General features: G+C 40.3%; 1 protein-coding gene across 3 annotated transcripts in view; it reads right to left on the bottom strand.

Moving 5' to 3' along the window:
- Positions 1–17,193: 17,193 nt before the first annotated feature.
- The window catches only part of Lrrc8c (leucine rich repeat containing 8 VRAC subunit C), an 85,135-nt gene continuing 76,960 nt past the window's right edge, over positions 17,194–25,368 (bottom strand). For all 3 annotated transcript variants that reach the window (XM_074076541.1, XM_074076540.1, XM_074076542.1), the window contains one exon: positions 17,194–23,847. In XM_074076541.1, coding sequence (XP_073932642.1) covers positions 21,574–23,847 — 2,274 coding nt within the window. In that variant the 3' untranslated portion in view covers positions 17,194–21,573. The remainder of the gene's footprint in view (positions 23,848–25,368) is intronic.

The following is a 25,368-nucleotide window of genomic DNA, read 5'->3' on the forward strand; positions in this document are numbered from 1 at the left end:
GTGCCACCAAAACACACACACGCACACACATGAATCTCCCAAGTATCTAGGATTACAGGCATAAGCCATTGCACTAGCCTTTAGTTTTAATTTTTTTTGAGGAACTTCCTTACTGTTTTCCATAATGGTTGTACTAGTAATTTACACTCCCACAAACAATGTGCAAGGGTTTTCCTTTTCTTCACATCCTTGCCAGTACTTTCAGCTTTTATCTGATGATAATAGCCACTCTTAGGTGGTAGCTCATTGTGGTTTAGATTGCACTTCACTGAGGTTTAGTGATGATGAGTGATTTTTCCCCGCATTAACCTGTTGTCCATTTGTATATCTTCTTTTGAGAAATGTCTATTGCTCATTTTTGATTGGGTTTTATCTTTTTTGCTATTGAGTTTTTGGAGTTCCATACATATCCTGGATATTAACCCATTGTCAGCTGTATAGTTTGCAAATATTTTCTCCCATTCTGCAGACTGTCTCTTTACTCTGCCAATTGTTTCCTTTGCTCTGCAGAAGATTTTTAGTTTGATATAATCCCATTTATCTATTTTTGCTTTTGTTTCTTGTGCTATTGGGGGCTCTTGTCCAAAAAATACTTATCCAGGCCAATGTCCTAAGTGTTTTATACTAACAGTTTCATTGTTTCAGGTCTTATATTTAAGTCTTCAATCCATTTTGAGTTGAGTTTTGTAAGTGGTAGAGATAGAGGTTCAGCTTTTTTATTCTGCAGGATTTCCCAAGCACTATTTATTGAAAAGACTGTTCTTTTTCCAATTTGTGTTCCTAGCACATTTGTCAAGTCAGTTGGATGTAGATATGTGGGGTTATTTCTGGACACTATTCTGTTCCATTGGTCTGGGTATCTGTTTTTATGACAATACCATACTGTTCTGATTACTATAGCCTTGGAGTATGTTTTGAAGTCAGGTTTGTAATACTTTCAGCATTGCTCTTTTTGCTCAGGATTGCTTTGGCTATTCAGCATCTCTTGTGCTTCCATATAAATTTTAGGTTTTTTTTTTTCTGGTTCTGTGAAGAATGTCATTCGGATTTTGATTACAGGTTCTACTGAATCTATAAATTACTTTGAAGAATATGGACATTTTAACAATATTAATCCTTCTAATCCATAAGTACAGGATCTTTTTTGTGGGTGTGTGTGGGTGCCCTTTCTAATTTCTTTCATCAAGGGTTTATTCTTTTCACTGTAGAGATTTTGTACCTTTCATTAGGTGTGCTTGTGTGTTTGTAGCTATTGTGAATGGAATTCCTCTTGTGATAGAGTCAGGAATTTTAACCCTAAAGGATATGCCAAAGGTGTGAGGGAAAGGAGAGGTTTCTTCTTTGGGGTTCTGTATTCACAACACCTTAGCTGGCTGGTCCTCTTATGTGGCCTCCCTGTTGATTCAGACCAGATCCTTGTAGGCTGCTAGGCAGGATTCTGGACCATTGAATAGACTCTGTGTGTGTGTGGCTATTTTTATTTTAAATTTTATTTCAAATAGATTCTATCATTCAGAACAGTTTTAGGTCCACAGCAAAACTGAGCAGGAAGTACAGATTTCCCACTTACCCCCACACTCACACTTACAACCTCCCCACTATCAACAATTGGTCAGGACAGACTTGTGTTCGAGGGTTACCATCCTTCTCCTTTTTTCACAAACCTGGGCTTTGTGGATCCTATTGTTCACTGTTCCCTGAGTCTTTTCACACATGGTTGCCAGGTTGTTGGTGCCTGCCATTCTCCTTTTATAAAGGAGGTCACATGGGCAGTCAAGAAACATGGACAGCAGGCTCCAGAGTGCTTTCAGGGCTGAGCTACTGCTGGGCTAAGGGGTGTCCTGCCTGACCCGTCAACACAGACAACCTTCTCTCAGCCAAGGTTAGGAATTCTTTTCTAGGAATTTCTCAACTCTTGCATTTCACCTTTTGCTGTTTAGCTTCTCATCCTGAGTTGGCTCAGCTTGGGCCCCTCTGCCCAACCACTTGCCTAAAAACTCTCTATTTAATATTGAGCCTTGAATAAATTCTCATTTGCCACAGTGCTGAGTCACAGTTTATGTCACTGCGAGAATGCTCCCTCCAAGCTGCCTTTCAGACAGGCGGCTCTGCCCTGTGGCTGAGAGGAAACAGCACCCAGACAGACACCCACACCTTTAGGCGGAGCCACTTCTGAGAAGCAGTGGGGTGGCGATGTGTCATCTGCCAGGAGAGGGGAAGGGAGGGGCATAGGGAAGTGAGAGGGGATCAGAAGAGGTGGGGAGGGGAAGGGATCAGGCTTGATGTCACCTGATTGGAGGGGAGGCCATAGGGAGCTTGCTTTTTGAGGGAAAAGGAGGTGAGGTCACTGATGAGGTCAGGGGATAAGGTCACACCTGCATTTGTGCATTTGGGAGAAGAAAGAGTGAGATCATACTGTTTCACTTTTGTTTGAGAAGTGAAGTGAGGACTGGGGCTATCGGCACCCCAGATGCCATGTTTCATGGCTGCAGAGGTGTGGAAGACCTTGGTCTTTAAGGGAAGGCTGACCTGGCCCAGCAGAGCTTGCTTTTTGCTGCAAAGTGCCCAAGGGAGCCACCCTTCCTGACAGCTCGAGGCTAGGCTAGTTTTGCTGTCCTACTTAGTCATCCAGGGCCACACACAATGACTCTCATGAGACTCCTCCACTAAAAAAAAAAAAAAAAAAAAAAAAACCCCAACTTTACAGGTTACAAGGATGGACTGGATTATTATATAATACTCATTGTCTTCTGTTTTGAAATTAAGAGAAAAACATTTATTGAATCCCTAGCACCACAGACAGGATGGTAAAAGGTAAAACATTTTTATGATCCTTTAAAAGTATCTGGGCCTGAGACCCTCTGTGTCTACCTGCCTATGGATAAACTGTCCTTGAGGTCCTGGGCTGGTTAGGGCTCTCCTTGCGTTTAGGAATGACTCAGGGGCTGGACCCAGGCATCAGCAGCCTTTCTTCCCCTACTTATCCATCTGAGGTGCTCCCTTAGCGACTGCACTGGGAAACTGTAAGAACTGAGCCCACCTCCTGCCATGGACTATGTGGAGGCAGGGTGCCCATCAGACAGCATGCTTCCGGAGACAACTTACTTAAGTTGAAGGGCCTGAGGCTGAGTAACTCATCAAAGAGCAGACACTGCTCTTGTCTCCAGGCAAAGGCAGAGCGCAAGGGGGGGGCACGCTTTCAGAAATTCAGTGTCACGGGTGATCAATCAGTGTTGAGGAAACAGTACAGGTGGAAGTGATCCTGTGCGTTATCCACGTTCACACAGTCACGTAACAAATGCTCATCAAACATCAGCCACGTGATAAGCACTAGGCCTGGAGGACATAAACACGTCCTGGATCTCATGGAACTTACACCCTGTACACCTGAATTCCCCAAGGTGTCCACTTATATTTATCTTCTAGAGAAGTTGAGAAGGAGAAGGGGAAACAGAATTAAGTTGTTAGAAGTCTTGTCACCTATTGCCTACCATCACTTGATGTAATGTATGAAGCACTTATTATCATGTGTTTCATAGACAAGGAAACAGGCTCACAGAAGTTAGGAAATGTGTCCACAGTCACACAGTTTACAGGTGGGGTTGGGGAAAAATTCTGAAATCCAAAGTCTGTGATGAAAATTCCACCTGGCTACTCGGCCTTACTAGCTATGATTTATGCTTCAGAGAAATAAGGCTTATCAATAGCTTTCTCAGAGTATGTTTACAGTGCAAAGTTAACATACTTTAACATTGCCACCCCTGTGGCAATGGTGAGGGCAAATTGCCTTAGAAAGAGGCTAAGTTCAGAAGAGATGGGGTAGGAGCCTATGTGAGCAGGTCAGAAGGGCAGGGTCTTCTTAGTCCATCTGGGTACGGTGGTAAGAGTGAGTGGATGGGGTCCCTGATGTCTGGGAAGACCACCTATGTAGTCAACTAGAGAAGTAAAGGCTTGGAGAAACATGAGTTCTCATATAGAGAAATGCTAAAGCAATGTGTTTGTTAAGGTACAGTCCTGCATGTACAGGAAAAAAGCTATACATAGGGTTTGGTCACTCCATAGTTTAGGACATCCACTGAGGGTCATGGAATGTATCCGTGCTCAAGATGGGGTGTGATGTATGACTGGTGCTGTATGCACTACAGCATGGACTGCAACATTTCACGTGCAGGACAAATCTCAGTCAGCTAAGTCTCCTTCAGGTAGCCACCAAGACTGGGCATGTGCAATTCAGAAGCTGCAAATCAGAAACCACTGCATCGGAGACCAGTGTTAGACCGGGGCTGCTTGGCGTTGACTTGCTTTTGCCACATGTGGGGGTGTGGGGGTATGTGTAGCACATTAGATAGTAAGGGGCAGGGAACTGGGTTCCAGGAATTCACAGGAGCTAGGAGCGTAACAGCTATTGATCGAAGCCTGCTGCCTCCTGAGGCAGGTATAGATGCTGTGTTGACCTCTCTGTTACCTGAATTTGCTCGTTTATTTTACACTGCCACCTCCTATAGCATGTACCAATTCCAAATATCTAAAATCTATTTAAAAATAATCTAAGCAATGTTTCTTTACAGTTCTTTTCTGCTGATTTGGTTTTCCTTATATACCAAGAGCCACATACAGTCCAGTCCTGTCTCACAAAGGCTCAGATGACAACAGTAGCTTCAACAGAATATTCTGCTGAGACTCATAGTCACCATTGTTTGTCTATCACTATCTTCTGTTTCCGCTCCTCAGCTCAAGCCCACTACCCATCCAAGGCATGTTTGAAGCCAGTGATGACTTCTTTTCTCCCTATATATCTGTTGGATTCAGGAGGAAAAGGGAAGTCATTAATTAATAAAATCTCTAAATGTCAAAACATAATTCCAGTAACTAAGCACAACCATAAGTGAACTGTCCACATAGTACTGTTTAGATAGCTCATCAGCTAGTCCCAGAGTCATAGCAAGGCAGATTCGGAACCACGTTGGCTGTGATACTAAAGTGGGTGAAATGACTCACCGGAAGGAGTGTGGATGCCATGGCACGATGAGCCTCCAGCTCACTTAGTGGAGGAAAAACATTCCTTCTTCCTCTCTGGAGGAGGAAAGAGGCTGTGAAAAGCAGGACGCTCACTTCCCAAGGAAAACACCAGACAGAGGATGATATCAAACGTTTGATCAGAGTACACAGAGAAAAGACAGAGATGAGCTGATGTAGTCATTTGAGTCTTTGGGTGGGTCCAGTCCTACCCAGTCTATGTAGTCACTCTCTCTTCTTTCTTTCTTTCTCTTTCTTTCTTTCTTTCTTTCTCTCTCTCTTCCTTCCTTCCTTTCCTTCTCCCCTCTTACACCTTCTGCCTACCTCCTCCTTTTGTTTCTCCCTCCCTCAATCCCTTCCTTCCCTCTGTATAGTATGTTTGTGTATAAGAATTTAAATAATTTTTCATTTTTTCCTTGGTGGTACTGGAGTTTCAACTCATGGCTTTGTGCTTTCTACCATGTGATCCATGGCCAACCATAAGACTGTGACTTTATCTACTTTTGTTGACACTGAAAATTCTTCTAGAATCTCAAATTCACTATTAGCAATGATTGTCATTGGATAGAAGGACAAAGGTTGACATAGAAAGTCTGGAGCCTGGTCTGAATTATCCTGGTCTTAGAATTATCTTGAAAGTTAGTTATGAGCAACCTAGTGAAGAGTTGCTTTCTTGAGATTTTCCATTTTCTTCAAAGGCAGAAGAGGTTCAGATTTCTGGTTTCTGATTATTGCTTTTCTTACCACTCTGCTCTGTCCTTTTCCAGATATTGGAAAATGTTCCTGGGTTAAGATATTAGCAAGTACCTAACAAGGGGAAAATTCCTTTCAATTTTATAAACCTTCCACGTATCTGGCTGCAAGATCATCTTCGCATGCATAATAATCTCTGGCTGAAAGCATTTTATCTTGATTAATTAAGCACTTCTGCTGTTGCTAACATCAGGGAAGAGTTTCTGGAAAGAACTCCGAAGCCACTTAGTCTCTTTGAGAGCTCTACTGTCCACAAGTCCAGACTGGCCTCAACTTCAATTATTTTATCGAGTACAGCAGAAGTATGGTAATTGCATTCTCTCAATTACTTCTGTTATGACTTAACAGTACCAACATAATTAACAACCTTAATTAAAAAAACGCTTTTCTATTTTAAATGTCACAGATTTTCATTTTGGAAATTATACTATACAATGAACTATCAAGAAGAAAACAAATCTCACTCATAATCTCACTGCTAGATGATAAACAACCTCCACATTTTGATGAACAGCCCTCATGTTTAGTCTCCTCATACAATTTTTTTTTGGTGGTACTGGGATTTGAACTCAGGACCTCACACTTGCTAGGCAGGCGCTCTACCGCTCAGCCAGCCCTGCATTATGCTTTTAATCAGCCACTTGTTTGCAGACCCTAGGGAGTGGCATATAATGCCATCTATTAAGTCTCCTACGGTAACAGGCATCTTTTGCTTCTTGGTTTGTAGGTGAGCTAATTGTTAGTTTTCACTGTCAGATCATTTCCAAGAATAAATCTTATGCAATATTTTATGTTTCTTTTTTGTCATCTTATCTAAGAAGGTCATGAGAAGTGAATGCATGCTAAAATCCAGTCAGTATTACCTGCTTCCAAATTTGTAAGCAATTTCCTAATCTCATGTGATTATTGTTCTGAAAATTTTCAGTGCCTCCTTTTCATCTCTCAAATGAAAACAAAACTTACTAGGAAAACTACTTACTACCACGTAACAGATTTCATCTAAAACTACACAGTCTAGTGTAGCAGCCACTGGCCATATGCTGCTACTTAAATTGAAGTTTTAAAAAGGCAATCGAATCAAAATTTCCATCCCTCACTTGCTCAATAGTCACATGTGGCTAGTGGCTACTATAGTGGATAGCACAGATAGAGAACTTTTTCATTAATGTACATACTATAGTACCGGACAGTACTGTCAACAGATTGTAACCTTTCTAATTCCCACACCTGCTCCCTTCTGCATCTCCTAGGCCCTCCTCTGAATACATCTCACCCTTTCCTTGACTAATTCCCATGTGTCCTCATGCAGCTCAGACATCAACTCTGCAGAAGCCTTTCATGTGTCCCTGCGTCACCTGCCCCACTCCCATCTGATTGCACACACTTCTTGAACCCATTAGAGCTCTGGGCGTATAGTGACCATTATGGTTCACTGTCGAAATCGTTTCACTGGTCTGTGTTCCCTACCAGCTTACTGAGGGAACAGTCACTGCCCAGGTTAGTATCTGAAAAACAGGCATAATTGGAATATGTTGAGTAAATGAACTGTCTATCCACTTTGCCTCACCCTGTGCAAGGGCAGTGGTTTTTCCCTAAAAGTTCTTAAGAACTAAAAAGCATAAAAAAAGTATTCAAAGATCAATATATTTATATTAGGAACATATTTATATTAGTAAGATGGTAAAAATAATAAAATACAGGGACATGCTTTATAAGAAAGGACGGTTATCACAGTGATACTATCTATAACCTTTCTCTTATTATCTATGTATATACATTACCTTTATACTTCAACAAATATATATCATTGGAACTATTACAAGTCATGCCTTCCTAATAATTCTCACCAAAAAATGAAAGCCTAGGCAAAAGCTTATCTGTTATGCTTAGTCCTCCAGGGTCCTTGTGGGATCTTCATTTTTCTTCTATAGCTACAATGTATAACTGGCAGGATATGCATTTGTGAGTGACAATCTGGGATACATTTTTTTTGCTTTTAATATTTCTTAGAGGAAAAATTTTAAGTAGTGATCCCTAGGTCTGAAACTGATCTTTAAGTTTTTATTTTATTTTTGAATTAGCCTACGTTAGTTATAGGAAGGGATTTCATTGTGATAGTTCCAGACATGATATAGTGTCCTGTGAACAAGTTCACCCCCTCCATTATATGTCCATTGACTTCCCTCTTTCCTCCCCACTTTTTAAACAGTGTTTGGTGGGTTTCATTATGCTGTCTTTACATGTGCGTATGTAGCATACTTTGATCCTCTTCACCCCTCAGTATCCCTTCCCCTCCACCTCCACTTATCCTCTCCCTAGACAGTTCTCCATATACAGTCCCATCATTATTATCATCATTGTCATTGTTTCAGGTCTAGGTTCCTCAAATGAGCAAAACCATGTGATATTTGGCCTTTTGAGCTTGGCTTATCATAAATTATGATCACTGGTTCCATCCATTTTTGAAATTGCAGATGAAATAGTTTCACTTTTCTTTATGGCTGAGTAAGGTTCCATGGTATATATAATATTTTTTTTATCCATTCATTGGTTATCAGGCTCCTCGACTGTTTCCACGGTTTGGCTGTTGTGAATACAACTGCAATAAGCATAGATCTTCAGGTATCTCTCTTGTATATTGATTTACACTCCTTCTGATATGTGCCCAAGAGTGGTAATTCTATTTTTATCATTTTGAGGGACTTCTATACGATTTCCATATTGTGAACCAGTTCTTTTCCAAGAGACAATGAATGGCCTTCTTTGGGGGCGTTAGGGGTATAAACTTGCCCAGACAACCTAAGAACAAACCAGCCAAATAAATGGCTCCGGAGTATCATTCTGAGGTCAATGGGCCAGTGTTAGAGGATTCCCAGATAAACAAGCCCAAGACAAAGCTCACCTGCTAATGCTCTTTTGGGAGGTGCAAAGGCAGGTTTGCAAAAATGAGAGCCAAGGAAAGTTCAGGCATGGAAGTAGGAAAGTGCATACTCCTTACTGAGTTGGTCACAGCTTCATGAGAAAACACAGCCAGTTGGTGGTAGCATGGGACATTTGTAGAGGACATACCAAACCACTGAGTCTAGAAATGATCCATAGGAGGGAAAGAGGGAGATTTATTTGCCATTTCCCTTAGGTTAGTTTTCCTTTCTCTAATTGGTCCAAGTTTATCCCATGAGGCAGTTGCTCCTCACCCCCCCCCTTTTTTTTGGTGGTACTGGGGTTTGAACTCAGGGCTTCATGCTTCCTAGGCAGGTGCTCCACCACTTGAGCCACTCCACCCCTTTTTTGTGTTGGGTATTTTCAAGATAGTGTCTCTTGAACTATTTCCTCAGGCTGGCTTCAAACCATAATCCTCCTGATCTTTGCTTCCTGAGTAACTAGGAATACAGGTATGAGCTGCCGGCACCCGGCAGCAGCCCCTTTCTTCCAGGCTGCGTCACCTGGTCTCTCTGGGCAGCCATCTTGGGGACTGAGCTCATGCTATGAAGCTTAGTGCTTTCTCTTGTGTCTGAAAGTGATGGGAAGAAACAGGGGTTCTTGTATGGTCAGGGTGAACATTAGTGCCAGAGATGCTGTGGTCCTCACTGTGGCTGATTCACTAGGGTCCTGCCAGAAGCTGAGGCAGGGGCTGCTAATACACTAAGAAATGATATCACTGGAATAGAAGCATGATCTCTGGCTTTCCACTTATAGTTTTCCCAGTATGCCTGCTCAGAGATCTTTGTTTCAAGAACCAAGGAATTCTGCCGAGTGTTGACCATAAGAAAGCCTAAGAACCATGTTACCCAGGAGGATAGGGCATTGTGAAGAACAGGAAAAGGAAACTAAGTTCTGTGGGCAGGAAACTCCACCTTTCCTCTGGGGACCGAAAATGAGGTCAGATGGGGACACTTGGCTCAGCCAGCCACAACTTCCTCCACATTTCTCACTCTGGGCTATCCAACCCACCTAACTCCAAGAAGGCAGCCTGGACTCCTGAGGAGTGTGCTTCAGGGAGGATGGCCAGGTGCAACCTGTGCACATCCTTGTGTGCCCTGACAGCAATGGCACCTCAAAAATGAGCATGCTAGTCCAATAAAGGGAAGGGGCTAGGGTTTGCCCTGAGAATGACAGAGTTCAAATTAATTGAGTGATTTCCTTCATGAGTTTACACACTCAAAACATGAAAAATTCCTTATCATTAAATGAACCATTTAAAAACCGGCAGCCAGGCAAAGGAAGGAGGTGGAGTGTGAAAAAGAGGAAGAGGCAGGGACAAAGGAGCATGAGTGTGCTGGGTCTGTAGTAAGGATGAAGTCTAGCAATGCCAAGGACAAGTTGAAGCAACATGTTAATGTTTGAGTCTCATTATATAGAATGAAATTTGCTCTGGGCACCATTAATCTGCTCTTGGCTTCTCTCTGTAGTCTTTGGTTTTTTGCAAGACCAGATGGTAGCTTTTTCTTCTTGCAGGGATTTCAAAGCAGAAAGAAAGGTCTGAGACACACTCTGTAAGACTATCTTGGTTTTGAATGTGATTAAGGATGTGATTATACCTTCCCCTTTTTTACCACTGCTGCAAAGTGAAAACAAAAAGCTCTCTGGTATGGGTGTCATTTACAGGGCACCCTCAAGCTGATCCTAACATTGCTTTTCATCTTTATCTCCTATCAGTTCCCTGCTCCCCAGTAACACCACTTGGTCTTTCAAGTTTTTGTTCCCATCCAAAAATCTTTCCCTAATGTGCTCTCATTTCTTCCTGGGGCCCCCTGCATTAACATTCAGTTCAGGTTCACCTCTGCAAGATTCAGTTAAGGTTTACCCCTGGAATCTTTACTTTGACCAGGTGACTCTGGCCAAAAGAGTAACCTTCCTTGTGGTTTTAGTGCCAACAGACATCTAGGATAGGTCTTGTGCTACACTGTAGCTATCTGAATGCATGGCTGTCTTGTCTTGTTAGATTATGGACTCTTTGAAAGCAGGGATCACATTTATTAATTTTTGATCCTCAATATCTAGAGTGCTGTCTGGTACCTAGAAGGTGCTCATTAAATGCTTATTGACTGAGAAAGCATGTGTATTTCCTGGGTGCTTCATCTAAACCCTCTTAGCATCACTGCCCGAGGTGACTATTCACTGTGATTCCTCTGTGATGCTCCAGATCCTGAAGGCCAAGGTATAAGCTTACTGCCTTTAAGACAATGTCTAGCACAGTGTGGGTCTTAAATAAGTGTTGAAAATGTGCAGTGTATAGTCATCACAATGTTAGCAACCTTCGTGAGTGTAGACATTTGAGCCAGACACATCTTCCTGACACCTCTAAATCATCATGGCAGCTTTAAAGACGGAGCCACATTACACATGAAGAGACTATGTCTGAAGGAGCCGGGAGATCACTACACACATTTGGAAAATGGCCTACATGGATGTAAACTGTGTTCTGAATGTTTAATGACCCTGCATGACCTCACGAGGCCTCCATGGCCCAGAAATACCTCCATAGTCATACTTTCGGCACTATCCCTTAGTTTCCTTATCTTCAGCCACCAGTCCACATTTGCGCTTCAGACAATAGGGAGCATGCTCTTTTCCCAATTCCACTCATTCTTCTCACAGCCCCCCAAATTGCTCCATGATACAGTTCACCATCCACCTAGTTGGTTATATATTATTACATTTGTCACTTCACTTTACTTTCTTGCTATCAATCCTGTTACGCCATACATACTTGAAAAAGTAGCTATTACTTGTGTCTAAGAAGGCAGGAAGAAGGTTATAAGCATGAGTGGTCTTTATTTGGATTAGAAACAGCACTGGTGGTGAACTATTCCAATTCCAATTCCAATTTAGTAAAGACTGCATTGGGTTGTCACCAGCTCTATGAAACATTCACATTTTAGTACCCCTGGGAAAGGGTCAAAATATGGATACCCTCAGTAAACAGAAGCTAGAGAGTTAAACTAACTTGTTCAGAGTCATAGTCAGATAAACAGGTAGAGAGAATTTGAACTCTTTTTATACTCTAGGGCTGTACTGGAAATGCCGTCAGGCTTAGATTGTGGTGGACTTGGAAACTCAGAGTGAAGACTTAAGCAGATAAAAGGAAGGTGTTTGTGTAGAAGAGCAGGAAGGTCAGAGTTACACTTGGGAGCACTAGAGGAGGAGAGAGAACACAGGGTGGAAGAATGAGCTGTTTATGGGGAGACAGTGTAGGGGCTGTTGCAATTACAATAGTTACGCTTACAGGAGATTTGCTTTCAGTAAATTCAACTTGAGGTGATAGGAAAGTGGAAATGTCCAGAAGGGAGTGGAGGTAGAAAAAAAAGGCTAACCAGAGGCAGAAATCTGGAAGTTGCTAGAGGAAGACTGCAGACATAGCCCTGCAAGTGAATGAGGTTACCAAGGGCTGGGATAAGGACAAAATAAACTTGGAAATCTGGCATGTTCAGAGGACAGAAGAGAGGGAATTGTGACAAGACAGGAGAAAAGGAAGAGAGATGCAGGTCAGGGCAGGGACTTGTAAAGTGGTGATTACAGATTTATACAACAGGCATGGGATTCCTTGGAGGGTAGGAAGTGTGTAGAGGAAATCTTTGAAGCTGGAAATTGTCATGTGAGTCTATAGTCCCAGCTACCAGGAAGCCCAAGGCAGAATGTCTTGAACTCACAAGCTGAAGACCAGCCTAAAAAAAACAAAGCAAAATTAAAACACACACACACACACACACACACACACAAAACCTTTGATAAGTTGTTAGGGTGAGAGAGTAAACTGACACGACAGGAAGGAGTTAGATGGTAGGGACTAGAAGGCAAGAGCAATGCGAGTCAACTCCCTGTATAGCTATCCTTATCTCAACTAGCAAAAACCCTTGGTCCTTCCTATTATTACTTACACTCTCTCTTCAACAAAATTAGAGATAAGGGCAAAATAGTTTCTGCTGGGTAGCCAGGGGTTAGGAGGGGAAAGGGAGGGAGCAGGGGTGGGGGGTGAGGTGGGGGAGAAATGACCCAAACATTGTATGCACATATGAATAAATTTTTTTAAAAATTTAAAAAAAATTAAAAAAAACTGCCTTGCACTGACTGAAGAGCTGGAGATGCATTGGGGTTGTGGAGGAGGTGGGACTAGGGGAGGGGAGCAGGGCTTCCACAAACTGGGTATTAAAGAGCTCCTGTTGTAAGCTCTTTAAAGAGCTTACTCTACTCTTGCCAAACCTTCATAGTCTCTATAATGCACAAAGGCCTGGTGTGAGAGTATTGGATGCAATCAAGGAACTCGGCAGACTGGTCTTAGGAGGGGTAGAAAAGAACCAAACACTAGAATGAGATTGAGCCCTTGGGAGAGTGAGCTGAGGAACAGAAGAGAGCTATAGAAACAGGTGCAGAGTCAGTGGCCTAAAAACATGGGCACACCAGGAATTTGTGAATCCCTGGGGAGGGCAGTAGGGTCAGAAGGCACGAAATGGGAATAGAGCTAATTTCCTCTCAATCTTCAGGGACACACCTCTGCAGTACACCCTTATCACACAACATGCTATTGAATTGAATTCTTTCTAAAGGGGCCACAGATGTTGGTGGATTTTACAAGGGAGAACATGAGTGAGGGAAGTCCTTTGTGAATTGGTTAGAGAATTGAGTAGGCTGGATGCAGAAGGCAGCTCTAAAGGCAACATTACATAACCACAGTTTACCAGCTGTAATAGGGCAGGCTGCCCGGCTGCGAGTCATTAGTTTAAATTGTTTGCTGGAGAACATCTCTGAGACCTTGTTGGTCCTTTTGCTCATGAGTAATTGTTTCCTAGAAAACTTTTTACAAGCCCAAATGTTCCTCCTGAGTTGAAAGGATATAATCCAATAGAGAATTTATGATCCAATCAAAAGGTCACAGCAGACTCACTGTGACTGTCACTAAAGTCAGGCTGGGCAGACAGCAGGAAGCTAGGGCTCTGTACACTTCTATGTGGGGATAGGAATGGAAACTAAGGGGGTTGGTCAAAGTTACACAGTTGTGTTCACCTTGTACCACAAAGACCGATGAGACATTTCCTCTTAGTAATCTGTGTAAGTTGTGCACACACATCTCTAAGCAATGTAGGAAATTTTGGCTTACATTTGGAGAAGCATATGACTTAAATTTTTGAGCGTACTAGCTGAAACCCTATTAAAAAGATGATTTAAAAAATGTAACTCAATAAAAGGGAATGATGGCTTTCTTGCAGTTATTTTATAATATACATTCTGCTAGGTGAAGAAAATGCTAGCTTTCTCAACTTTCTGGTTTTCTCCAATAATCACTGGGTGTACTGAAAGATTTTATGAAATTCATGGGTGTAACTTTGTCTGTATGGATCTTGTATATCTTATCTATAAATGCTAGTAAACATGAAGATTGCAGTCCTTACCGGACACTAACACTGAAGAGATGCCACTCAATGGTTGGAGAGGCTTGGGTGAGATTGGATGACAGACTGTATTTTAGACAGATGGTCACAACAGTAATTACAGTTCCACAAAGTCTTCTTATGATGTCAAACTGGCATTTTTCCCACAGAAAGGTGGGGCCCATGTCTTTGCTTCTACTCCAAAACCGAGCAAAATTTGTGATTGTTTGAACCAGCTGAGTTTAGCAGAAGTGATGTTTGTGACCTTGTTGGGATACTTGTTTTGCTAAGCTCTCATGTTAGATGTCTCACACCTGGAAGCTGCCATGCTAGGAGGAAGCCCAGACTGCACAGAGAGGCCTGTTCTGGCTGAGATTTTAAGTCATGAGGCTGATTCAAAGCATTAGAAAATTCTAAGTAAGCCTTAAAATGCTTTAAAAATTTTCAGGGATTTTAGTACAAATAGAGCCCTAAACTGGATTTAGGTGAAGAGAGCTGAAGCTAGAAGGGACAGTTCAATAAGTACCTAGCACTCTGTGTGCTCCTGTCTAATCAAAGAACATAAACAGAGCAAGTGCAATGCCTTTATCAATGGGCCTATTTAAAGCATTTATAGTCCTGGATACACTTTGTATATTTTTCCTCCTCTTGGTACTCATACAAAATGTATACAATTCTAAACATTTTAAAACAACTTTTTTTTTCTTGGTGCTGGGGCTTCAACTCAGGCCTACAATTTGAGACACTCCACCAGACCTTTTTAGTGAAGCATTTTTTTTTTTTTTTTTCCCGAGATAAGGTCTCTTGAACTATTTGCCCCAGCTGGCTTTAAACCACGATCCTCCTGATCTCTGCCTCCTGAGTAGCTAGGATTATAGGCATGAGCCACGGGTGCCCAGCTAAAACAACTTTTATAAAAGGAGGCAACTTATGTCTTACAATTGTTCACCATAGTGTGGTCAGTAGTATTAAGGATGTCATTATTAGTCAATACCATAAATTTTTGGAGTCAAATTTCAGACTTTTGATGTCAGATCTTGATCAGATTTATAGTGAAAGCACTCAACAGTCACTAGCAGTTTCTGAGTTAGGGAAAGTTATCCGACAACAATTATCTAGTTGGTTTACTGTATTTGAGATTTACTTGTTTTAATGTTGGGAAAATCTGAACAAATCATCCTGAATTTTAGAAAGTGCATCAAGGATCAGGAGGCCACCTGTTAAGCAAGTCATAGCGCTATTCCCCACTCCACGTTGAACAAGCCCTATTTAATGTAAATCAGGTACTTACACCCTCCGGCATTGTTCACATTTCCCATTTGATTTGAATTCAGTTTCTTAAAGAGGTTTCCTGGACTTAGACAAAATATTTATGTAGTTAAATGTTTAGACTGAGTTGTTTTGACTGAAGGCATGTCTCCAGTTTTCAATTTCACAGTACGAATGCATTCAAAATACTTCTTCCAAAAGCAAAGGCCAGCAACATCCTGTGTTTGTTTCTCCATTCATAAAACAACTAAGTCTGTTAGCGTGCTGGTATTGTTGAGGCTCAGAGTGTGACTACCAGGAAAGTTTATGAGTCACACTAGTGAGGCTAGAACATGGGGAGAGTTCCGAAAAAACAAGTCTCCGAATTTTGAAGTCAAATTGACTTCCTGTCGCAAAGTCTCCTAGAAAAGCTCTGCCCCCATGAAATAAAATTTGGTTTCCACTTAGGTCATTGTTGTACCTAGCCTTTTAGATTTTTGTTGAGAGTGGCTACTCTGTGAAGTATTTTTTCATTAAGTATATGTCTAGATGTAACTTGAGTTGAAATCAAATTAGCTTCTTAAAAGATTAAAAAAAGAGACAAAGTCCATCTTCTACTTGTTTTCAAACTGTACGAACAAAGAATCTTTGAATTGAAATACTCAGAACGTTTGCTGGTCTTATATCTTTTATGGAAAATATTCCAACTTATGGCTCGAATAATCATAGAAATACTTATTTGCAACTTGCCATATTCAAATGTTTAAATATGAATCTGAAGTATGACTGTATTCATAGATTTATAAACAAACAAAAAAATGTGGCTAATGAACAGCTTTTCACTTTCTTCCTTCTTGGATATTTAGGATGGCATTTAAACTTTCATTCAGCAATATGCAGGCCTTGTGTTGTGATTGTATAAATAAGAACCCTACTGAATCTGAAATTCACTTTAGTGACTACCACCTTATGTGTTTACTTTTGCCTCCTAAACATAATGCTTATCTTATATTTTGCTAGCCAACAATAGCAAATAACTGAAACTATTTGTTCAGTTTCAGACTTTATCTCAGTATTTCACATAAATGAAAGGACTGGAAGAGGAAATGGTGGAAGGCAGAATCTTTTTCTTATGTGTACAATGCACTGGAATCTCAAACCTATTGTCTCCAGAAGTGTACCAGAACACTCATACAATCTCTTCTAAGTTTCTGAAACACATGCACATGGCTCCTTTCCTCATCACATCCTTCCTATCTCAATCATCATTTTCCAGAGAGTTCATGATCAGTAAAATAAATACTGTGCAAAAAATATGTACTGGGACAACTGAGTTTTGAAAAATACTAGCTGAAATTTTCTTATGCATAAGTAGTACATAACATTTTCTCATAGAGGGCTTCCATAAGCCTAGAATGAAGGTGGTTAATTAGGGGAGACCTCCTAGCTGTGCAGAACCATTCCGATTTCTTTAAGTAACCGCCATCATTATCATAAGGGTATTTACAGAAAGCTGAGCTGGACAGCTATTGTACAATCAGATCTGGCAAATGCACAAAAATTGCACTCCAGATTACACATTAAGGCACTAATTATCCAAATGAAGCTCCAGGGGCACCTTAGGTAGAGGCAGTATGGTGAATTAAGGAAGGAAATAATTAGTCACAATTACAGAAAGTAGCTCAACACAAAGTGAAAGAATGTATGCAGCCTACTTCCAGCAGAGCACAGCAAGCCTTAGTAATAGTTTAAGATTAAATGCAAAAGACAAACATGACTTCTAAATGTAAGAAAGGGACAAATCTCAATGTTAAGTTACAAAAATGACTTTATTTATTTTCTGTTTCTACGTACTACATAGCCAAATAATGTTAAGATATTTTATCATGAATTTGCACTATGATAAATCAACTTTATCAGACCTCTGCTTGACAGACCTAGAGGTTTTGCCAGCATTTGACACAATCCAAACACATAAAGACAATGAGTAAATGAGTAGCTAAAGGAAAACTGAGCAAGCACATAAGGCATAAGTGTCAACCCCAATAAAAATATTCACTGAAGAAACAGAGTACGGTGAGAGAATAAAGAAAGTAGTAGATGTAAGCCACGACAGAAACTATGCAGGCCAGATGCACGCTTACAATCCCAGCCCTCAGGAGGCTGAGGCAGTAGGATTGAGTTTGAAGCTAGCCTGAGCTACATATGAGACCTGTCCTAATAAACAAAACCCTCAAACCAAAAACCAAACAAAAAACAACAACCTTCCACATCCCCCCAAAACCCAAAACCCAAAACAAAACAACAACAAAAACCCCATGCTTAAGAACTGTTATTTGACATGGCCAAGAAACTGAATTGTCAAAGTTACCTAACCCTTGTCAAGGTCTTCCGATTTAAAAAAGATCCCTTGAGGCAGAGGGAGACCCTTCTCTATCTCCCCCAAAAGAATATATAAGGGTGCCACCTTTATCAGTGAATGACTTCGGGAAGATGGAAATAAGAGTGGATGCATTTGGAAGCCTGGCACAAAACTGTATTGGAAACATATTAGGGCTTAAATCTGAAAACTCATGGAAGGTCTGGCCACGATACAAGTTTTCTTTCCACATTTCTGAATAGACAAAAGGGTCATATAGACCCTTTAGGCAGTCCCTCACTAATTACCATGCTGTTTCATTCGTCTTTTTTTCTTGTAGTACTGGAATTTGAACATAGGGTCTAGAGCTTGCTAGGCTGGAGCTGTACCACTTGAGCCACACCCCTAGCTGTTTTGCTGATTTGTTTTGCTAGCTTGGGGTTAGTATAAAACCCTATCCTGATTTATTAAGATTTTACCCCAAATGTAAATGGTTTGAATAGCATTATTCAGAATTCATAGGAGAATGTTAATTCAATCTTTCTAAAAACAAATTGAAATCACATTGACATTTATCTTATCTGTTCACTAAGCACTACTGACAATTTTCATAAAGATGGATCATGAATGTTCACTGTTCAAATAAACATGTCATTACTATTGACCAGGTATTTGGTATGAAATTGGATTAGAGAATAAAATGACTTAAAGAATGGGTTTTTCTTATAGTAGAAATAAACAACAGTTCTATTTGTTTATAAGTGGAATTTGTTTATTATGTTAATAAGAGATATAAAGACTTTTGTTTTCTCTTTCTGAATACCAGAAATCATAAGTAAGCATATTGTAAAAACATGGATTTCTTTTACCCCAAATAACCTAAAGAAGATTCCAGGTTGTCTCAACCCCTGACAAAAGCACTTGGTTCTAGCATATAGCAGGTGTATTTCCCCAGCTTTCCTCAAAAAGCAGTGCCTGTTGAACAAGACACCATGTAAATTGTAGAATTCATTAAAATACCTGGGAAGGACAGTGGCAGGGAAAGTCACAATTACAAATAACAGATTTCATTGCATCAAGATCCTTGAAATTAAATATGCTGCGTCAATGACAAAATCCACACATAATAAGAAAATGCAATAGTTTTCTGAGGCGTCATCTTAGGTGGTTCCATAAGATAAACTTACATGTTTCATTTCAGTCAGACCATCCTAAGCACTGTTCTGTACTTCACCAAAAAGCTTACCCACCTGAGCTTCAAGCAGCCGCTGGAGTTAAGAATACACACAGTGCTTTTATATTTGTACAGCAGTTTCTCATAATCTTATAGAAGGTGGAGAACGAAAGCTAGTTGTTCTTTTTAGCAAGAGCACTTGTAAAACACAGAAAAGGCTTCAGTAAATACCCCATACACTGAATTGACCAGCTAAGGAACTTTAGAAAAGTCAGCAGTTCATTTTCCTGAGTTTCCCATTTGAAGGATATATAGTAATGCTTTTTAGTTGAGAATGTGAACACAACCTTACAAAATTACAAAGGGCCAGAATGAGAAAATCTAGACTCAAAATTAAGCTTGAGACACATGAAGTTTTACAAAATCTAATAGAAAGTTTACAATTTTTTCCTCTTAAAACATAATGTTGTAGAATTATATTGATTTACTGAATGTTATTTACTACTTAGGTTGGGGGTCAGCTGCAAAATCGTTAAGAAAACAAATGAAATTATTTTGGAAGTTTGAGCAAGTGATAAAATCTAATTCTTAGTGACTTATTTTGGTTAGATACCCCATGAGATTATTAATTAACATCAGATAAAGTCTTCAGCATAAATATGTTTTTTTAACCTGAATAGTTCCCTTTTGAAGGGTGATATAGAAAACAACTATAAATTTTAATCCAGAAAAATAGTGCACCAGTGTTTCCATCAGTTGTGTAAGCTTATTTTTTTAACAGTGTATTTTAGTCATGCTCAACTATGGACAATCTGCCAACGAATTGTTTAAGACAAATAGGGCTATGTTTCTAAATGCAACACATTGTTCATACTCAATCCCAATATTCTGGAATTGAGCATTTTATCATATGAGAACTATAAACACGTTATTTCAAAACATTATTATTTCAATTTCAGCTTTACATAAATCAGCTATGCAAAATCACCACTGTGACATGTTAACCAAAGGCAAATGTGAAGAACTTGGCCTAATGATTGATTATTAAACAAATGAAATGCATCTCTTTCCTTTAGACTTCAGCTCATGGTGTATCTTTTTCTTTTCTTTGCCATACTGGGGTCTGAACACGAGGCCTCCAGCAGGCTACAAGCAAGTGCTCTGCCACTGAGCTGCACTCTCACCTCCCATGCTATCTCTTCAAACACAATCAATGTCCCCCACGTCTGCTAAGCAGCACCCACACCTGCCTTGTATATAATGCAATATAGCACGGGAAAATCCACCAGAATCAAAAACAGCACTTTGAAACCTCAAATCATCTTGCTACTTTCTGTCATTGTTAAGTTACAAAACTTTCATAATCAGTCAGGGAAATATCTAGCCCATGTCCCCATACTATCTATGCTGGATTTTAAGTACAAAGGTAAATGGAAACTTTGCTGACCATCAGGCAAAAGTTATTGTTAAGTGACATCACTTAGCAGTTTATTAACGCCTTTAAAAAAGTAACAGGCCATTTAGATGAGATACACATAGCATTCACAGCAAGGGCAGACTTTTGGAAAAATCCATTAATATGTAGATATGTATAAATGGATTATTTTGTGCAACAGGCAGAATTTAAATAGATTTCCACTGCCACAGGGCCCCTCACAAAGGAAAGGGCCTGAACGGAACTCACCAGCTCTTCAACAGAGCACTTTAGTAGTGAAATTTTTTTCCATCTGATGCATCTGCATATCAAGATATCAAAAATGATTAAATTTCTCAAAAACAGGCTTCTAATTCTATGATTTAAAATTTCATTATCTACTAGAATATTAAATCTAATTTCTTTAAGATTGTTTGCCAGCAGTACACAGCAGTATTGAAATTAAAGAAGAAACTAAAAAACTTTTGTATTTAATTTTTAAATGGTATTTCTAGGACAATGGTAAAAAGGCAATCAGTTAAATTATAAATGACCAACTCAAGCATGCCCACTAATAAGGATTGCTTGTTCACCCACTTACAAAATCCTTGCCTAAGGATAATTATAACTGTCAGGTATATGAAATAATACAACTTAGGGTTCTAAATTGGAGGCAGGAGAGTGGGGATTTAAAAATAATATGCTGAGACAATGCACTTATGTGAATTTACACTCCACAGAAAAGTTTTCTGTAGAATGAAAGACTTGGCCAATGGAGAAGACAACTGGTATTAAAATAACTAGCACAGATTCCATGGTACACATATAATGAGAACAAAAACAAGGACCCTGTGCAGGTGTAAATAAGCTAAAATGGCCTTGGCAAAATACCTTCATCAATTTAAAATATGCCAAAATGCATGCAATTTATAATTCCTTCCCTTTCATGAGAATGAACTAAAAAAACACTGCCCCCCAAAAAACCCAACGGAACCATCTGCCTCTGTCAGTAGAAAACAATAATATATTAGGTTCCAAGACAAATAAAACTTTAAAATATTAATATTGAAAATATACAATTAAATTTTTATTAAAAAATACAGACTCCTTACTCAATCTTTGTGTACATTTTGTTCTGTGTGAAAAAGAAAAAAAATAAGCTAGGAAAGGCATTAAGACTACCTAATTATTTATACTGTATTTGGTAGAAGCATGTGTCAGTCAAACTGTGATGAAAAATAAGTTATTCTGCTTTCATTTGCTCCCGGACATCAGAGGGCAGAGTTTCAAATAGAGCATCTTCCACAACTAAGCCAGCTCGCTTTAGAGCCCGGCAGTCTCCCAGTTCGGGTGGGAGGATTTCAAAGTGATTGCCTTTAACATCTAAGTAGGAGAGAAATAGTAAATTTCCAATTTTTGGTGAGAGTACTGATAGGCTGTTTTTCCCAATCTTTAGAGTTTTAAGTTTCTTGCAGAAGTAGAGTTCATCTGGAAGGCTTTCCACTTTGTTACAAGTGATGGAAAAATACTGTAAACTTTGAAGCACTCCTATTTCGGGTGGGATAAATCGAATGTCATTGTAGGATAAGTCCAAGTAGCGGATTTTGTTGCATAGGAAGAGGTGGGAAGGCAGCACCTCGATCTTGTTGTGACAGAAGGACAGTCGTTCCAGGCTGGTGAGTTTCTTTATGTGTTCTGGGATGTAGGTGATGCCATTATGCCACAGTTTGAGCACTGTCAACTTCCTCAAGTGCTGGAAGCTCACGATTTCTTCTATGGACTTCAGATTGTTTTCCTTCAGGTCCAGCTCCTGGAGGCTCAGCAGGCTGAACACAGCATGTGGAATGCGCTCCAGGTCACAGTGGACCAGCTCCAGCTCCGTCAGGTTGGTCATCTTCTTCAGGTTGTTGAGCATCACCAGCTTAGTGCCGTCATTATGTATGCACATCTTCTGGAGGTGGCTGGACACATCCACCACTGCCTGGGGGATTTTGGAAACGTTGCTTTTGATAGAGAGAATTTTAAGGCTTTTGAGATCCCGCAGAGACTCCAGGGTGATATTTTTGGAAATGTCATGACTTAGAGAGCCAACCAGGTAGAGCTCTTCCAGATTCCGGAGTCCATACATCCAGGGGGGTAGCTCCCGGATGTCATCAAACTTGACACTCAAGACCTTGAGGTTTTCCTTCAGGAAAGAGAGTGCTGCGCTGTGGATTTTGACAGAGCACTGGTGTAGAGAGAGCTCCTGGAGATTGTCAAGCTGCGCGATGGTGGCGGGTATCATTACGTTCTTGATGATCTCAAGCTTTAGAGACTGCAACTCTGTGATTTCAAAAACAGTGTCTGGCAGGCCAGAAAGCATGATAAGAGGCAATTCCAGTCGATTATGGGCATTCGTCTGCAGCTTCTGCCTCAGTTTATCAGGAGTCCACTCATTATTTAAGTTCAGCTGCTTTAGTTTGTTTTCACTGACTTCAGACAGGAACACTGCAAATCTCTTGGAATAGAGGGGGTCATACTGATCTATCATATGAAGCATAAAAGCAAAGTCATTTTTCACGTCTGGAATATCGTCAATTCCTGTCTCCTGCCGGACATATTCAAACGAATATTCCCTCAGAGAGCGGTAGAACAGCCAGTATAAGGTATAAAGGCACGTCAGCCCGTAGATACTTACGAAGCACAAATAGCAAAAGGAGAGTTTGGAGAACAAGTGCGCCATGGTATGATTGCAAGAAAAGTTTTTATATCCAGTCATGTCCTGAATGTCGACATTACAGTCCACCGTGAACTGGACCTTGGAAACCAGAGCGCTATTGTAGGCAATGATGATTAGGAATTTGATAACCTTAAGTACAGTCTGGCGAACATACATGGCATAGAGTATATCCCCTTCTTCCACATGGATCCTAAACTTCTTCACCTTCTCAAATAAGGCCTTTGCTTGCTCGCCTTCCTTTTTATCCAGAGCCCCTGCAGTAGCTTTGTCAACCACAAACTTCTCAGGAATTGACTTTAGAGACTGAGAGTTGACTAGGCTGCCTTCAGGACCAGACTGGGTGGTGTTGGACCTGTTCAAGTTATTCTTCCTATTGTCTTTTTCTTCTGAATCCTCCCCAGATACTTCAGATAAAGCCCGCGTGGTCCAGGGAGAGTCAAAGCACTTCCCCAGGATGGAGATGAAATGTTCTATTTTGGAGCTGGAGCCAGGGAATTTGAACCAAAAGTTACTGCAAAGCATGAAGACCAGGGTATGGATGAGCACAAGGTAAGGGAAATACTTGGCATACCAGTGAAGGGCTCGCTCATAACACATCTGGTTTATAAAACTGTACTGCTGGAGGTCCAAATCTGTCTTCAGTCCTTTCATTTCCACGGTGGTGGGGTTGGCAGGGGATGGCTTAGGGGGAGGCAGCGGGGTGGTACTGGCAATTGCTTGAGAGACATTTGAAATGGAAGAGTGGTTCTGAGCAGGCTGCACTCTTTTTGGAAGGCAGATTATCTTGTCTTGCATGACCTGAAACAGAAATAATATTTTCAAATTATATTACTCAAAGAGCTTTCATAATGTCATTAGTGCAAAGAAAGCAGCACTAACATCCAATAAATGTCCATTTCCTCTGCCTGGAGAATATAATGTTCAATTCCAGCACCAAGATTTTATTCTTAGCTCATCTGATGGAAAAATGAAATAGCAGACTTTGTTCATCATGTCTAAGTTATGACATAAAACAGTAGTTTTGTCAGGTCATAGAAAAAGTTATGACAAAGAATATTTAGGAAACATTTACTATGTTTCTTTAAATCTGCATTTCTTCTCTCACTGGAGCTAAAGAAAATCAATCACTGGTGTGGGAAGTGCATCCCCTTACCAGATTCAATCTAGAACTGGATGGCTCCCAACATTACCTTAGTTTGTGTATGAGCAGCAAAAGAACTGGATAGAAGAAATATGGAAAAAAATTCTTGACTTTATTACACACTCCTTTCTTTCTTTCCATATTCTGGACATGTACATAGATTAACCTGAATGGCTTTAACATAATGGCAATTCTACTAAACTTTTATAAAAACCATTTCTTCAGGGAGAGATGAAGATACAGAGGTGCTGAGTAGTAAAATAATTATATCTAAGCTTGCTAGCTTTTAAATACAGTATTGAGAACCTCTTTCTCTCTACCAATGCTTTAATTTGCTGAAAAGAACATTATGCTCTAAGAATGTAAAGCAGTCTCATAAGTTTGTAATGTGAGAAAGACAGAGTGCACCCTTATAATAGCTGAGGTAGGATGAGCCAGAATATATTTTGAATCAAATCAGAGGAATAATCCCCAACAAGAAGCCGACGTAAATGGAATAATTTGAACAATATGCAAGGAATCTAAAGGAAGAACAACCAGGAAGTACACAATAATACCTTGTCATATGGAATCAATAATGCAGAAAAAGTCCATTTGTACCTTACAAATGGCTGGAAACCCACAGTGTTTGGTGTTTTTACAAAATCTAAATATCTACTGATGTCGCCACAAAGCCCTTTGCATTGATTATAGAGATGGAAACTAAACTCACTGCCAAATAGAGTGTGATGACATGGTATGTGACCATAAGCTAGTGACAAGAGGATTAGTGGCCCACTAGACAGACGTACAAAGTTAACAATGGGTGGAAGCTTCCAACATTTACAGAAGTGCCATGGGAGACCACCCGTATGTATTTGCTGAGAAGGTGAATGCATCCAAAACCGTCATCAGTCCTTCCAGGTGTGGGGGGCCTTCTAGGCATGAAGATGAATGTGGTGATTACAATGAAACAACACCAAACTTACATTGTGCTTTATATGCGACTGCCCCAGTCTCATAATGTGAGTAGTAATTCTTTCAGCTGGCACCTTTAACTGATGAGGCAGTACTCTTGTACCACTTTACAGAAAAGGAGATGGAGGCCAGGACTCAGGTTAAATAACTCGCTTAGTATCATCTAGTTCAGGATATTATTATTTAACTGCATTGAATTTCTAGGATTAAACCAAATGATC

This window comes from Castor canadensis, chromosome 6 (assembly GCF_047511655.1).
Source record: "Castor canadensis chromosome 6, mCasCan1.hap1v2, whole genome shotgun sequence".
Classification (NCBI taxonomy): domain Eukaryota; kingdom Metazoa; phylum Chordata; class Mammalia; order Rodentia; family Castoridae; genus Castor; species Castor canadensis.